The sequence below is a fragment of the Cynocephalus volans genome, chromosome 5 (genome assembly GCF_027409185.1).
Source record: "Cynocephalus volans isolate mCynVol1 chromosome 5, mCynVol1.pri, whole genome shotgun sequence".
In the NCBI taxonomy this organism is placed as follows: Eukaryota; Metazoa; Chordata; class Mammalia; order Dermoptera; family Cynocephalidae; genus Cynocephalus; species Cynocephalus volans.
Window position 1 is genome coordinate 66,112,580 of NC_084464.1, and position 14,121 is coordinate 66,126,700.

The 14,121-nt window shown below is 34.3% G+C and overlaps 1 protein-coding gene across 2 annotated transcripts in view; it reads right to left on the reverse strand.

Moving 5' to 3' along the window:
* Positions 1–14,121, reverse strand: part of COL21A1 (collagen type XXI alpha 1 chain) — a 97,224-nt gene that overhangs the window by 13,166 nt on the left and 69,937 nt on the right. For both annotated transcript variants that reach the window (XM_063097927.1, XM_063097926.1), the window contains 4 exons: positions 8,338–8,382; positions 6,242–6,295; positions 4,530–4,583; positions 1,552–1,605 (listed from right to left, as the gene is read on the reverse strand). In XM_063097927.1, the coding sequence (XP_062953997.1) occupies positions 1,552–1,605; positions 4,530–4,583; positions 6,242–6,295; positions 8,338–8,382 (207 nt within the window). The remainder of the gene's footprint in view (positions 1–1,551; positions 1,606–4,529; positions 4,584–6,241; positions 6,296–8,337; positions 8,383–14,121) is intronic.

Genomic DNA, 14,121 nt, shown 5'->3' on the forward strand with positions numbered 1-14,121 from the left:
CATTCCATATTTTCAAATTTTATATTTTGTATATTTATTAAACTTTATAATGTCTACAATAAAGTAAATAATAAAGTAATAAAAATAATAAACAGAGGTATATCTTTTTTACCTATTTACTAACACTTTCTCTTCTTCGAAATTTTTTTCTCATATTGCCACTTTAAAAAACTTATTTTCTTGTTAAAAAACTGATCAGTAAATAGAACTAATAAAAATTATCAAAAATCTCACCACCCACTGTTTTCATTTCATTTTGTCTCTAACTCACACATGTTCACTAAATATGCATAATTTTATGTCTTTTAACTTCAAAATATATTAATATTTTGAAGTTCTTTATATTCCATTTGCTGTGAATTGATTGAATTGTGTCCCCCAAAATTCATTACTGGAAGCTTATTTCCCATTGTAATTGTTGAGGGGGGGAAGTCGTATTATGGTAATTGAAAGGTGGGGCCTTGGAGAGGTGATTGGATTGTAGGGCTATGCCAAAGTGAATGGATTAATAATGGTGGTCTGGGTCTTGGTTTGGAGGGTTTAAAAGGAGAGCACATGAAAAGTTTCTCTCTCTCTGCTCTGCCATTTTCTGCCATGTGAGACCCCTGCATTGCAATAAAGCCACCACCAAAAAGATCCTCACCAGATGTGTTGCCTGCACTTTGGACTTCCTAGCCTCTGAAACTATAAGCAGTAAATTGCCTTTTCTTATAAATTACCTAGTTCCAGGTATTTTGTTATAAGCAACAGAAATGGGCTGATATGCCATTATATAATTTTTTTATAATGTTATTTTTAATTATGAAAGAGTATTCAACTGTATTAACTTGCTGTATTTTACTTAATAAAATTCTTACTGTTAAACAATGAGCCTTAAATAATTTATTTGTATGTGTATATTGACAATGCATTGATAATATTTAGAATATACTTGTAAGAGATGGAGTGCAATCCTGAACATGCTTCATGGTTTTTTGTTTTGTTTTGTTTTTTACCATTTGTCTGAAACTCTACCACATTAACTAAACATCACTCTCTTTTGTGGAAACCAAATTTCATTCTCTTTGCTCATTATGCCCATTCCTACTGAATAGTGCTATAGATTTTTAAAGGCTAGAAGTAAATTTAAGACAAACAACCATTTGGTTTATGGTTTACTGGTAAAAGCAATTGTGAGTCCACATTGCAAAGCTGAAAGTTCCATCAATAAGCAAAGGACCAGCACCACTTGTGAGAGCCACACTCACTTGTTTTCAGCTATTTAGCAGAGATATATTCTCTGAACCACAGAACATGTTCATATTAGCATACAATTTTTACCATTTCTACAAAATCAACCCAAAGTTTATTTTATGTCTTTATTACCCAATGACTCAGTATCCAAAAAAACAGAAACGAAACACTGCATTCACTATTTCCTGTAATGTACCTTAATTTTGTGATAAAGGTAATCCTAATTTCATGTATCTTTTTTTAAGAAAATGTTGATTTTCTGGGACTTACATTATAACTTCTTTGAAAATACTTTCAATTGCATCAAATCACAATTACCTTGAGCCCAGAAGCCCCTGTCATCCCTTGAAGTCCAGGTTCACCTTTGCTCCCCTGTCAATGCATCACAAACATTTGAATTAAAAGAAAAATTTTGTCACAATATATCTGATGGAGACACTCCAGGGAATAATTTAAACCAAATTTTACATTTTTAACTTTCTAACTGAAACAAAGACACTATACATAATTAAGCCTATTTAATAAGAAAAACTCTTTTAAGCAAGGAAGTGAATTCACACATTTATAAAGCTCTCTAAAAGTATGTTAAAGCTGGTAGCTATAAGTATAAGTGATTCAAATCTTTAGGGACCAGCTCTGATAAGCTCAGTTGTCACACTGCACAGGTAGGAGACACTATTTTAAAAGTATCTTCTGATTTGAGATCTTTTGACCTGTTTTACACTCTCAGTATGACTTAACTGTTTTACACTCTCAGTATGACTTAACTTCAGTATGCAACTAAAGAAAGAAAATAAGCTCCAAATGTACAATGGCTTTTTCAAAGAAATGTGAGTCAGAAAATATTTAGTTTGTGCTCTTTCTCAGGATTTTAGTGCAGTTCTTTCTAACAGAAACTTGGAGAACATGACCAAGTTGACAGAGCGGAGAATGTAATGCAGGAAAACAGAAGCAGATATAAAAAAGAGAACAAGACTGCTGGTGAATGAGGAGAGAATGTCAAACGTAATTCTGGTTTTTAAATACTTTGATACCTGAAGTCACAACCCAGTGTCTGGCAAAAGCCCATAATTAAACAGGTCAGTGGAAGGACAATGATCACCCAGAGCCAACTTGGGTTCACTAACAAGTAAAGCAACTTTGTTTTCAGCTTTTAAAAAGTTTATTTTGGGGCTGCTCATGGTAAGAAATATGTAAATGTAATATTGGAAGTAATTAAAGCATTTAACACATGACAGCGTTATTGAATCACAGAACAATGGCTCCTTAAAATTTTTAATTTTACATGTGATTAAATGAAACAGACATGACAAGAATCTAAGGTTATATGACTTCATTAGGTTAATATATCTTAATATCATTTGGATAATTTTTTTTAAAACTGAAATATAGTATGGTTTATAAATGTTTCAACAGCTATTTTTAAAAGTATTATAATCTAAATTAGAAGTTTTCTAAAGATCTACCACAGAATCTCAGCCTCATCTCTGCCCTATTTAACACAATTTTTTTGTCCCACCCTAGAACTTCTACCAATAATATTGACAGCACAGTCCACAAGCATATAGTTCACAGAACTGGCAGAAATAAGCTAATACAGAGATCAGTAAACTATGACCTAAATCCAGTCTAATGCATGTTTTTGAAATAAACTTTAACCAGAACATAGCCACATCCCATACCCATTCATTTATGTATAGTCCATGGCTGCTGTGGCACTACAGTGGCTAAATTTTGTAGTTGCAACAGAGACAATCTAGCCCTCAAAGACTAAAATGTTTACTACCTGGTCCTTTGCAGAAAAAATTTCCAACACCTGAACTAATATACTGCATGAACAGAAGTTGAAATGTTTCATTGAAAAGATTACATTTAGTAGGCATAATTTTAACATCTTGAATTTATTTTTAACAAAATAGTTGCACAAGCACAAGATGAGGGAAACCAAACTTTAAAGTAATTCATGTAAAAATAAAAACATTTTGATGCTAAAAATGGTCACTTGCCTACCCAGCCAAATCAGCAGAATCTACTCAAGTCGTAGATGCTGCAAACACATTGTGATAAATCTTTTATGGAAGATCCAACAGATTTAACTGACCTTCAGCTCAGTGTGAGCCAACAGTGTGATGTGGCTAATAAAAAAAAGCTGATGAAATCTTAGGCTGCATTCTTAAGAATCAGAGAATCCAAAACACAATAGGAGAGCCTATTGAGCCCCAGTAAATAAGGGGTATTTTCTAACAAAATAACCTTGAAAATTCATGGAGAACTTTTACTTTGCAAGCCTAGTCATTCAAGGGTTGTATACCAACTCTGTGCTCATCTATAGTTGCTGGAACTCACGATACTCCAAGAATCCACAAGGGCTAACCACTGGTGAAAGAGCAGCTGTTTTTACCTAATCATTGGGCTCCCAGAAAATTTTTTCCTCTCTTTTTCTAAATACTTTAGAAATTAAAAGTAGAATAGATTAGGTCATCTATTCATTTTGCATGCCAGGGTCTATACCCCTGGGACAATGTCTAGTCAAAGGTTGAATGCTGCCAAAACAGCAATTCCATCACTTCCTTTTGGATGATTGTCCTAGAATCTTCTTGCTAAATAGTTGGGAACAGTTTCCTGGGTCTAGCCAGAATGTACTCAGTTTGATCCTCTGTTTAACCAAGAAAGAGAAAAAATTCTAGCACAGGATTCTGTATACCTAGAGAATCATCAAACCATGATATGTAAAGAGTTTCAGTTCTACCTTGAAAATAACTAACCTGACATCCTAAATATATTTGTCCAGTTTGCCTTACTTTTTTTAAATCTGAAAGTAAAGATAATATGCTGTCTTATCCACAGGCTTAAGGTAGTGAATGCCTAATAAAATTTACTCGGAGGCAATTTACAAATAAAAATTCTGTATACATTCCACTAAATAAAAATACCAAAAAGATGAAAAAATTGCTAAGAGCTATCCTCATTCATAACTACTAATGCTCAAAAGTGGCGGTTTTGGTACTGAGCTCTGTAGAGCTCTAAGTATTCCCAAGTGCCCCCTGAGACACCAAAAAAGAAGAGGGCCAAATGACAAGGGATTCTAGACCCTCTCCTGCTCAAACCAGACCTGATTTACTTTAGCCTGTTGCATATGCTGAGCTTTTACCTAAGATTTCAGTTTTGCAAGTGATTGTTCACAGAATGAAAATGACCTTCAAAATAAAATCAATGTAGTTAAAATATTCACTGAAGTATTAAGTGGTCGCTATGATTGCACAAAGTTCTCAATCTTTTAATATCATTATAGTTACCTTAGATCCTGGTGTTCCAGGCTGACCCGGTGAACCATTGCTTCCCGTTAAACCCTACATTTTTAAGAGTGAATTTCAAGAATAATTAGGATAAGAATATTAAAAAATATTAAATCCATTTCTAAGTTACATATTCTCATAATAATTAATCCCCTAAATTATAACAATATTTGGGAAATTTCCCCAAACACATCTAAATAAAGGATAATGAAAGTAAAGAATCAAACTATGCAAGACAGCATGAAGGCTAGCAGAACCCTTATATGAGCAATTCTGTTGCTTAAAAAACCTACAAATAGCAAAAATTACTAGAGTGCTAGTAAAAGACAAACGTAAAGAAAACTTTATTTTTTCTACACTCCTGCTTTCTTCCTTTTGTCATGATGGCTAAGAATTAGGTTTCTTTGTAGATGTTATCTTGATCAACATCACTTACAATTTCTATTACATGAACAATATTATGAAAGAGTTACTATCTCTAATTATAATGTATTATATTTCCTGAATACATTATATATTATATTCTCTGAATATAATAACCACTTCAAGTGACAAAACAGCTATATTTCTAACTAATCATATGACTCAAAATAAGACAATGATAACTACTCTAGCAATTAAGACATGATTTAATTTATATCCTACTTTAAATGGTATTTTATATTTAAACCCTTGGCAAAGGAAATGAGATGGGCTAAAAATATTCAATTAATATGATCAAGAAACATAATTTCGATATGGCCATAATGAAAACACCATGTCACCACTAGCATGCATTGCTGTCAATGTGGGACGTTATTGCAACTATAAAATCTAAAATATACTAGTTATTATCATAGTAGATAAAATATTAGAAGTGTTAAATATAGATATTCTTGAGATTCAGTGGATACTAGTCAATACCTTTATTTTCTGTAGGCTAACTTAGACATTGATAAATAACCAAATTTAATTTATTATTTTAATTAATAAATAACTTCATAGTGATGATGAAAGGAGAGGAAGAGTATTTCATTTTAAAGGAAAGAATCTTCTTTTAAATCTCCTCAAAACTTGAATTCATATGTAATAGACATTTTCTTTTTTTAACTCTTACATGTAAAATTCACCAACTCTTTCACCAAGCACTGAGTAAAACATTTATTTTTTAACATATAACTAAATAATAGTCATAAATTTTCAAACATGTCAGTGATATGTTTTGCTTAAAAAGAAAGCTATTAAAATCAACATCACTTCTAGCAATAAACTTAGAAAAAACATTTTTTGGAATTTGTATGTGCATGATAAGATTTTTCATAATTTCTAATATAACTCATATGTCCCTTCTGCTCCCAAAACTTCTACCTCTTCTGAATGTTGTCTCCATAATTAGTGTGATAAATTTGAAAATTTTTTTAAAAAGAAACATTCACTGCATTTTAGACTTTTCATGATACTAAATATTTTTTTTAAATTAATAGCTAGAATTTTTTTTCTGTTTTTTCTACAGTGAGCATCCCTGTCCTTTATACGGATGGCCACCTGTTTGAGAATCCAAAGAAATCTTGTTTTTCTAAAAGTTTGAACATAAAAATAACATTTTTTGTATAAATGGATGGAATTTGTGGACCTGAAAAACCTCATCGCTGTATCCCCTGTGAACTCTGAAATACAAACTCCTTGTACAAAATAACATTTCAAACACCCTGATAATAATGACATTAACATACAGGCATCCCTGGGGCTCCTTTTTTTCCTAGTGGTCCTGGAGATCCAATTTCTCCCTAAAAGTCAAATACAGATCAAATTTAGAAAGTGTAAATAATCAATTCATTTCCAGGAATTTTCTACCAAAGCACTGTGGAATGAAAATTTGATATCAATCAACACAACTAGTCTGCATTCACTCTCTCTACTGTAAGAAAGTAGCAAGACAAGGAAGAAAAATCAGGACTCTAACATTAAAGACCTTGGCCCAGAGTCTGTGGAATTAATGTCAACTATTTTCATAATCCGGAGTGACATTTGCCATTCTTTCAAAGGAAGCTATTAGCTCACACAGAGTTCGTGAGTTGAGGTGACAGAAATAAAAGAAAAGAAAAGATAAACAAGTGAAAATATTTTCATTTATCATAGAGTTTAAGAGATATTATAGTGAACATAAATTAATTTTAAAAATTAGGGTACAGAATAACAGCATTAGACTTCAGCTTCTGGGATGTGGCTGACTAGATGCATTAAGGGACTCTCAGTCCAGAACATAAAACCCTGAAAAGGACATCCTCTGCAAGACAGTGCTGGTTTTATAAGAAGTAAAAGAGATATTGAAAGACACCTCATTTTAATGAAATACTCTGCATTGGGGCTGTAATTATAAGGATTTAAAACTGTGCAGAAGCCTTGCCAGAGGTAGAGATGCAGAAGCCAGGAAGGGTAGGAGTGTCTGAGGGTGCATGTTCAGCCCTTGGGGAACTGAATGTTGGTCAGCCACAGCAAGGGGACAGGAATCTTTAGTACCTATGATGACTCAGAACTTTCAAAAGGGGCTAAAATGGTGGCTACCTGCAAGAGGAAGCTCTCCATTCTCCAGTTAGGCTGACAGGACTCCCACCAAATTAAGATAAAGAGAAGAGCTCAGCTCACACTCAGCAGTAGAGAAACAGGAGACAGAAAGCCACAAGCCTGAGAGGCAACAGCAACAACAAATAATAAACGGCAGATGCTGAAAGTGTTAGAAGCAGAATTTGTAGCTATATGACATCTTTAAAAATTAAAAAACAGAATCATGAAAGACTATCAGGACTGACAACAACAAGACCCTATTAAGAACTAAAAGATGTGGTTTAAAAATAACAGAATTTCTAAAAGTAAAAAATATGATTGTTTATAAATTTTTTAAAAAATCAATTGGTGGTTTAAACAGCAGATTAGACATAGTAAAGTAAGAATAAGTAAACTAGAGGATATGTCCAAAGACCTTAAACAGAATGTAAGACAGTATCAAAGATATAAAAACATGAAGAAGCTAATAAGATATGCAGAGCATGAAGTGAGAAGTAATGAAATATATCTAAACAGAATTTCAGAGAACAGAAAGAATGGCGTAGTGGTAGTATGGCTATGACAGCTGACTTTTTTCCTGAATAATGGAAATAATTCCCCAAACCAGGAAACAAACTCAATTCCCAGCAGGATGAATAAAGAAAAATTCATATCTAGACACATCATAGTGAATTTTAAGAACACTACAAACAAATAAAATACCTTAAAATAATTCAAAAGAAGGGATGGATCATTTACAACAGAATGATAATTAGAATGACACCAAATGTTCATGATTGTCAATAGAAGCCAGGAGACAATGGAAGAAAATTTTTGATTTATAAGACAAAATAATTGTCATCCTTGAGACATATACTTTACAAAATTATCTCTTAAAAACAAGAGTAAAATAATTCATAATTAAATAAAAACTGAAAGTTTATTACCAAGAAATATGTACCAAAGGAATATTTAAAGATACAGTTCAGGAAGAAATAAATTATCCCAAAAAGATTAACTTAGAGCGCAAGATAGAAAAGTAATCAAGTAAAATCAGACACATATGTATAAACCCAAATTAGTATTATCTATATAAAACAGCAAAACAGTAAAAACTAATTTGTAAAGTCAAAATAACAGCTTCTGAAATTATTTCATACTTGAACAATTGTTTACCATGAATGTTGTAAAAATGCATTCTCTGGAAGAAAACAACGCATGATCACTTTACTCTTTTAATAGGGTGATCTAGGCCCAAACCATCTAATTCTTGTTAACATAATACCTTTTGGCCCATTAATCCTTGGCTTCCAGGAAATCCTGGGATTCCCTAAAAACAAAACAAAGCAAAAGCTATTTTTAATTTTAAAAAATTGTACACTGCATCATTAAAGATGAATCAGTCATATTTGGAATTTTAACTTGTAAATCATGCATAATTTCAAACATATCATGCATATTACAGTATAACACCGCTACTTATAACTCAATTTAGGCAAAGAGAAAATTCAATGAGAAGCAGCATTATCTGAACATCTATTGATATTTAAAGCTTTGAATAAAGGATTGTAAAAAGAGAAATCTATGAGGAACTCAATTTTGGTTCTTCTTTCAGCCCAACATAAGGGGTAAAATAAAAATGATATTTCATTTGAATACATTCTTATATTACTTATAATGAGTAATGCAAGAAAAACTGTCAAATGACAGATCAGATACAACAGCCTCAAAGGCCTTCACAGGTCTTTTTATTGGTCACATATGTATTGACTCTCTGACAGAAAAAGGAAAGACAAAGAAATTGAGTTTCATCAGTATGTCTTTGAAAGTCCTCTGTATCATTAGGGCTTTCTTTTTTTTTTTTTTGTCGTTTTTTCGTGACCGGCACTCAGCCAGTGAGTGCACCAGTCAGTCCTATATAGGATCCGAACCAGCGGCGGGAGCGTCGCCACGCTGCCAGCGCAGCACTCTACCAAGTGCGCCACGGGCTCGGCCCTCATTAGAGCTTTCAAAGAACAGCTGCACTCTTCAGTAAAATCAGGGCAGGCAATACAACTGCCACTACCGGGGATCTTTTATTACAGAGAGAGTTTACCATTACCTTGATTTTCACGTCTTGAGTTTATTAATACAACACTCACTGATCAATATGCTAGCCACAATTTTAATGCAAGACATAAGTACATAGCTCTAGTTTTAAAATCTGAACATGAGTACATTGGAATTGAGTTTGATTCTCTTTAGCTCAATTCAGTTTGCCACCTCACTACACCCTATGTAGAGACCAAAACTTGTATGTGAGCAATGACTATCAACAAGGGGCTCACCATCTAGTTGAAACGACAAGCCTTTGTAAACATACATACTAACTAGAGAATAATATAAGAACAATATAAATAAATTCTTTAAAGTGACATCAGAAAACATAAGCACTCAAAAACATAAAGCAAAATTAAAATCGAGTTATGAGTACAACGAAAATAGACTGAAATGAGTTATATCCTAAGACAGAAAATGCATATTCTCAAAGCAATCATGTAAGATAAATATTGTTCTCAATAAAGGCCTCCATTTTAATGGTCCATGATTTGTTGTGAGACCACCTGCGACCTTCTCCCAATCAAATACACACACAGGCACACACATTCACTATAAATTTAGATTAAGTTCTGAATTTAATTAAAATCTGTCTGTAAAATCTTATCAGAAGCAAGTTGGCTATACATTATTCTATGCTGGAAACCTGGCACATTGTGTCGGTGCAATGCCTCTTGGCCCCCACAGTCCCTAAAGGGAACATGGCTATAGCCCTTGATATTATCAGATCTGAGAAGCTGAATTTCTTGCTACACAGTCCTTTATTACTCAGTGTTTACATCACTATTCAAGTCTCCATACTCTTAGAAAATCTATGATATTAGTAGGAATTAGTTACAGATATCCTGACTCTACTCCTGTTTCTGAAGCCAACCTCAGTAACATCAAGTCCACATCCTTTCCCTGGGGAAAAACAGAGATACATCCAGGTATCCATGAATAGCACCCTGGCTTCCACCTCCCAAGAGCCCTTGAGAGAGCCCATTTCCTCACAGTTCCCTCAATGGATATTACTTGACACCCTTTTATTGGAGTTATTCTGATACTGAGCTTGGTCTATATTAGGACATAGCCACAAATCTTATATTATTTCAATATATCAGATATTGAGATTATTTGGGGGCAATTCTAGATTAGAAAAAAGATTCAGTTTCCTATTGTCTGTTTAAGAAAATAAGTCATAATATCTCCTATGTCCAATTATGTTAAGAATTATCACTCATTTTACAAATGCCCAGAAAAAATATATAAGCACCACACAGTATTAAAAAGCAAAATGTAAAACTGATTTATATAAGCAATTCTTGGCAAAACTAATAGAATACCACAAGCATGCATAGAATAAAAGACTATTGAAAGAGAGGCTAACCAAAAGAACTGAAATCATTCACAGCTACATTAGCTGATAAAATTCTTCTAGGGCTGATAATATTTTCCTGGGCTCCCGATTAAGTCAATTTAGTAAAACTGACTAAACTTTGCAAATTTTACATCGGCAGAAAAATCATACAAAGCCATTTAAATATTACCAGTTTGTTGATCCAAAAGTATTTAGTGACAATTACTGCATACGGCACATTTTTTTCCAAGGAAACTATTTTATATTTTACTTTTAGCCTGTGTGGTTTGGGGTTCAGGCAACTGTGGAAATATGTAAGTAAAGACAGAAACAAGTATTTTATTTGGTAAGAGTAAATGGCCATATTTCCTCCACTTCTGTGATTTCAGTTTGGGTTTGGGAAGAGCAGGAAGTCAACTGGAAAAAATCCTGCATAATGTTGCATTGAAAGAATGATGAAATGGAAAAATGTTGTAGAAGCATTTTTGTAACTCTTTAAGCCATTGCTGTGTAACAAATAGGTCGTTAAGAATAGAAATACATACTTCAGAATAAAGGGTTTGAATTCTATTTCCCAGAGACTACTTTATAATGAAGGAAATGTATCAATGATACATTACTTAGAAAAGACAAAATATCATCACATTATACTTTCCCACATGCAATGGGTATATTTACCTTACCCCAGAAGTTGAATGGACCATCTTGGGTCAAATTGGTGTTTAGGTAATGCAAAATTTCAGTGCATTATGAATGCACTAAAAACTCATCTAATTTCCCCCATTTTAGACATGGGAAAAGTAATAGAACGTACCTCTTAGAGTTGGTACATTCTATCAATTAACTTTCACAAGTAAAATACTTAGCTCAGTGCTGGCAAATGAACAAATTTTTATAACTGTCTTTTCACAGCTCCTCCCTGACCTTTGAAAATTGTGAAACAGATGAAGTCAGTTCTTTCCCATGTCTCAATATTTTGCCCTCTTTCTCCATTTTGAGGATGTCTTTTTTATTTGTTTTGCCTTTCAATCTTGCCTTTCCCTGCCTCATTAACCAAAGGTTTCCATCATATGCAGGATGACTCTGGCAATCTAAAGTTTCCCACAGTGGTGGGGAGGGGGGCAGCGAAGTACCAAAAATGGGCATTGCTCCTCATTCATTACCTTTCCCCTTTTCATGTTTGGCTGACTTTGACTACAGAATAATACTATAATGGTTTGTGCTTTTTAAATATTTTAAATCTATTTCATTACCATTTGTTTGGAAAATACGACAGAGAGCTTCAAATATATCTGTAGTTGAACCCCACAATGTTTTCAATCCCTTTTTTTTATTTCCACAGTGACAGATCATTATTAATGATTTACAACAGACTACATATTATGGTAAAATAACTAGAAATAGAAGTAACTCACAATCACGATTGCCATACCTAACAAAAACCAATATACAACTATTTGCAATAAATCTTTAATAAAGAACTTACCAGTTTCACTACTCCCATATTATACTCTAATTAATCTTTAGGGGGGAAAACGTCATCAAAAATATTGGATCAACTAACAGACTCATGTGGGACAGGACCCAAATTACCCAAAGACAAGTAATTTAAATACAGAACACTTTAGTTAATAGTTTCAGACTACTCATTTATATACATAGGAAGTGTCAGCGGTTTCACATTGTAAGTTACAGAAGAGTTAACATAGGAAGGCAAAGCTATTTGGGGGCTGTCTGGCTACTGCTAAGCTACGGCTAAGGCCTGGAATCCTCACAGTGCCAATTGTCTAGCTCTTAATCCTGTTCATGACGCCAATTTTAAAGCTAGGCGACCACGCCAGTTGTCACGGCTCATTTACCTGCCAATAATCCTGCATTGACTGGGCTGATTGTCGAACTAGGGCTGGGTCTGGAGTTCCCAGACCCCTCAAGCCAATTCACAGACTGGATCACAAACCCTTCACGTTCCAGGCTGGGTCACCAGACCCCTCCACACCAGGCTGGGTCACCAGACCCCTTCATGCAGGTATATAAGCTAGGTAACTGGTCACATGGTCCTTGGAAGCTGCAGGTCTGGAAAAACATGGCTGCGCAGGGCGGGCACCCAAGGCAGTAAAACACCAGCCAAAGCGGTGCCACCATGCAGGCACACTTACTCCACACACACACAATGTTTACAGAACGAACCTGAACTGGCTCCAAGGCAAGGGAAGCCTGACCAAATTGTTCCATTTTCCCAACAGGGGCCATTTGAAAAGCTACTTCCAGTTACTGGCATTTCTCCTCCACACCTAAGAGCATTTCTACATTTTTTAAAAACCAAGACGACAGTCTAAACAAGACTGTTGTGAAAGCATCATTTCATGGGACAAGACGAAAAGGCAAATGTTTACCAAATTAAAATAACACATGTAAAAGCCCAGAAAAGGAAGAGGATTATCTGGAGAAGAAAGGACAAGATGAAAGTACATGGGGACAGGGTATGCACCACCACAGTATGGGAAAGTCATGTGACTGCCTTGAGTCCAAAAGATCAGAAAAACAACTTGCCTCTTTATGTCAGTGAGTAAAACGAAATGCACATGAAATACATCAATGAGTTAAAAGGAACATGTATGTATAGACATATCTAGAACTGAGAATCAATTCCATTTTGAAAGAAAACGTTCCAAAACAATCCCAGAGTTGTCCTAAAATGGGCCCTGATCCTCTAAAAGCCTAAAAAGTAAAGACCACACTTTTTGGGTACATGGACTATGTATGACTCAAAACAAGTTGTGGTGAATTTCTCATTAAGGAGAAAACTAAAGATGGGTTTTTCAAGGATCTTTATAGCTGACTCAGTTGCTAAATAAAAGTTACACACCATTTTCCAGAGAAATCTGAAAATTATTAATTTTTTTGAAATTTCATATATGACAGAGGTCATCAAACAAAAATATTTTAAACTTCCTGTATTAGTCCATTTTGTGTTGCTATAACAGAATACCTGAGACTGGGTAATTTATAAGGAACAGAGGTTTATTTGGCTTATGATTCCGAGACAGCTGCTTCTGGTACAGGCCTCAGGCTGCTTCTACTCCTGTTGGAAAGCGGCAGGCAGCCGCCAGGTACAAACAGATCCCATGGTGAGAGGAAGCAAGAGGGGCGGGGGAGGTGCCAGGGTCTTTTAAACAACCAGCTCTCATGGGAAATAATGGAGCAAGAACTCACTCACTACTCCCCCCACCTAGAAAGAGCATTAATCCATTTATAAGGGATCCACCCCTGTGACTCAAACGGCTTCCAACTCTGCCACAATGGGGATCAGATTTCCACATGAGTTCTGGGAGGACAATACATCCAAACTCCATCAATACCTAAACAAAGGCAAAGCTAGTTTGATGAAAAAAAATAACTAATAAATGAATTGTTAACCTTTGTTAATTTATATGGTAAAAAGTAAATAACTAAATATTTGAAAATTATATCTACTTTGCAATCTTCTATGTGTCTTTTATTTATAACCTCATATTTTAAAAATATTATGTATATACTATTCCATTTAAATCTCTGCACTACTTATTGTGCATTTTAAAACCATACCCTGGTATTTTTTTGTATAGCCCCTGAAGTGTGTACACCTATGTCAAA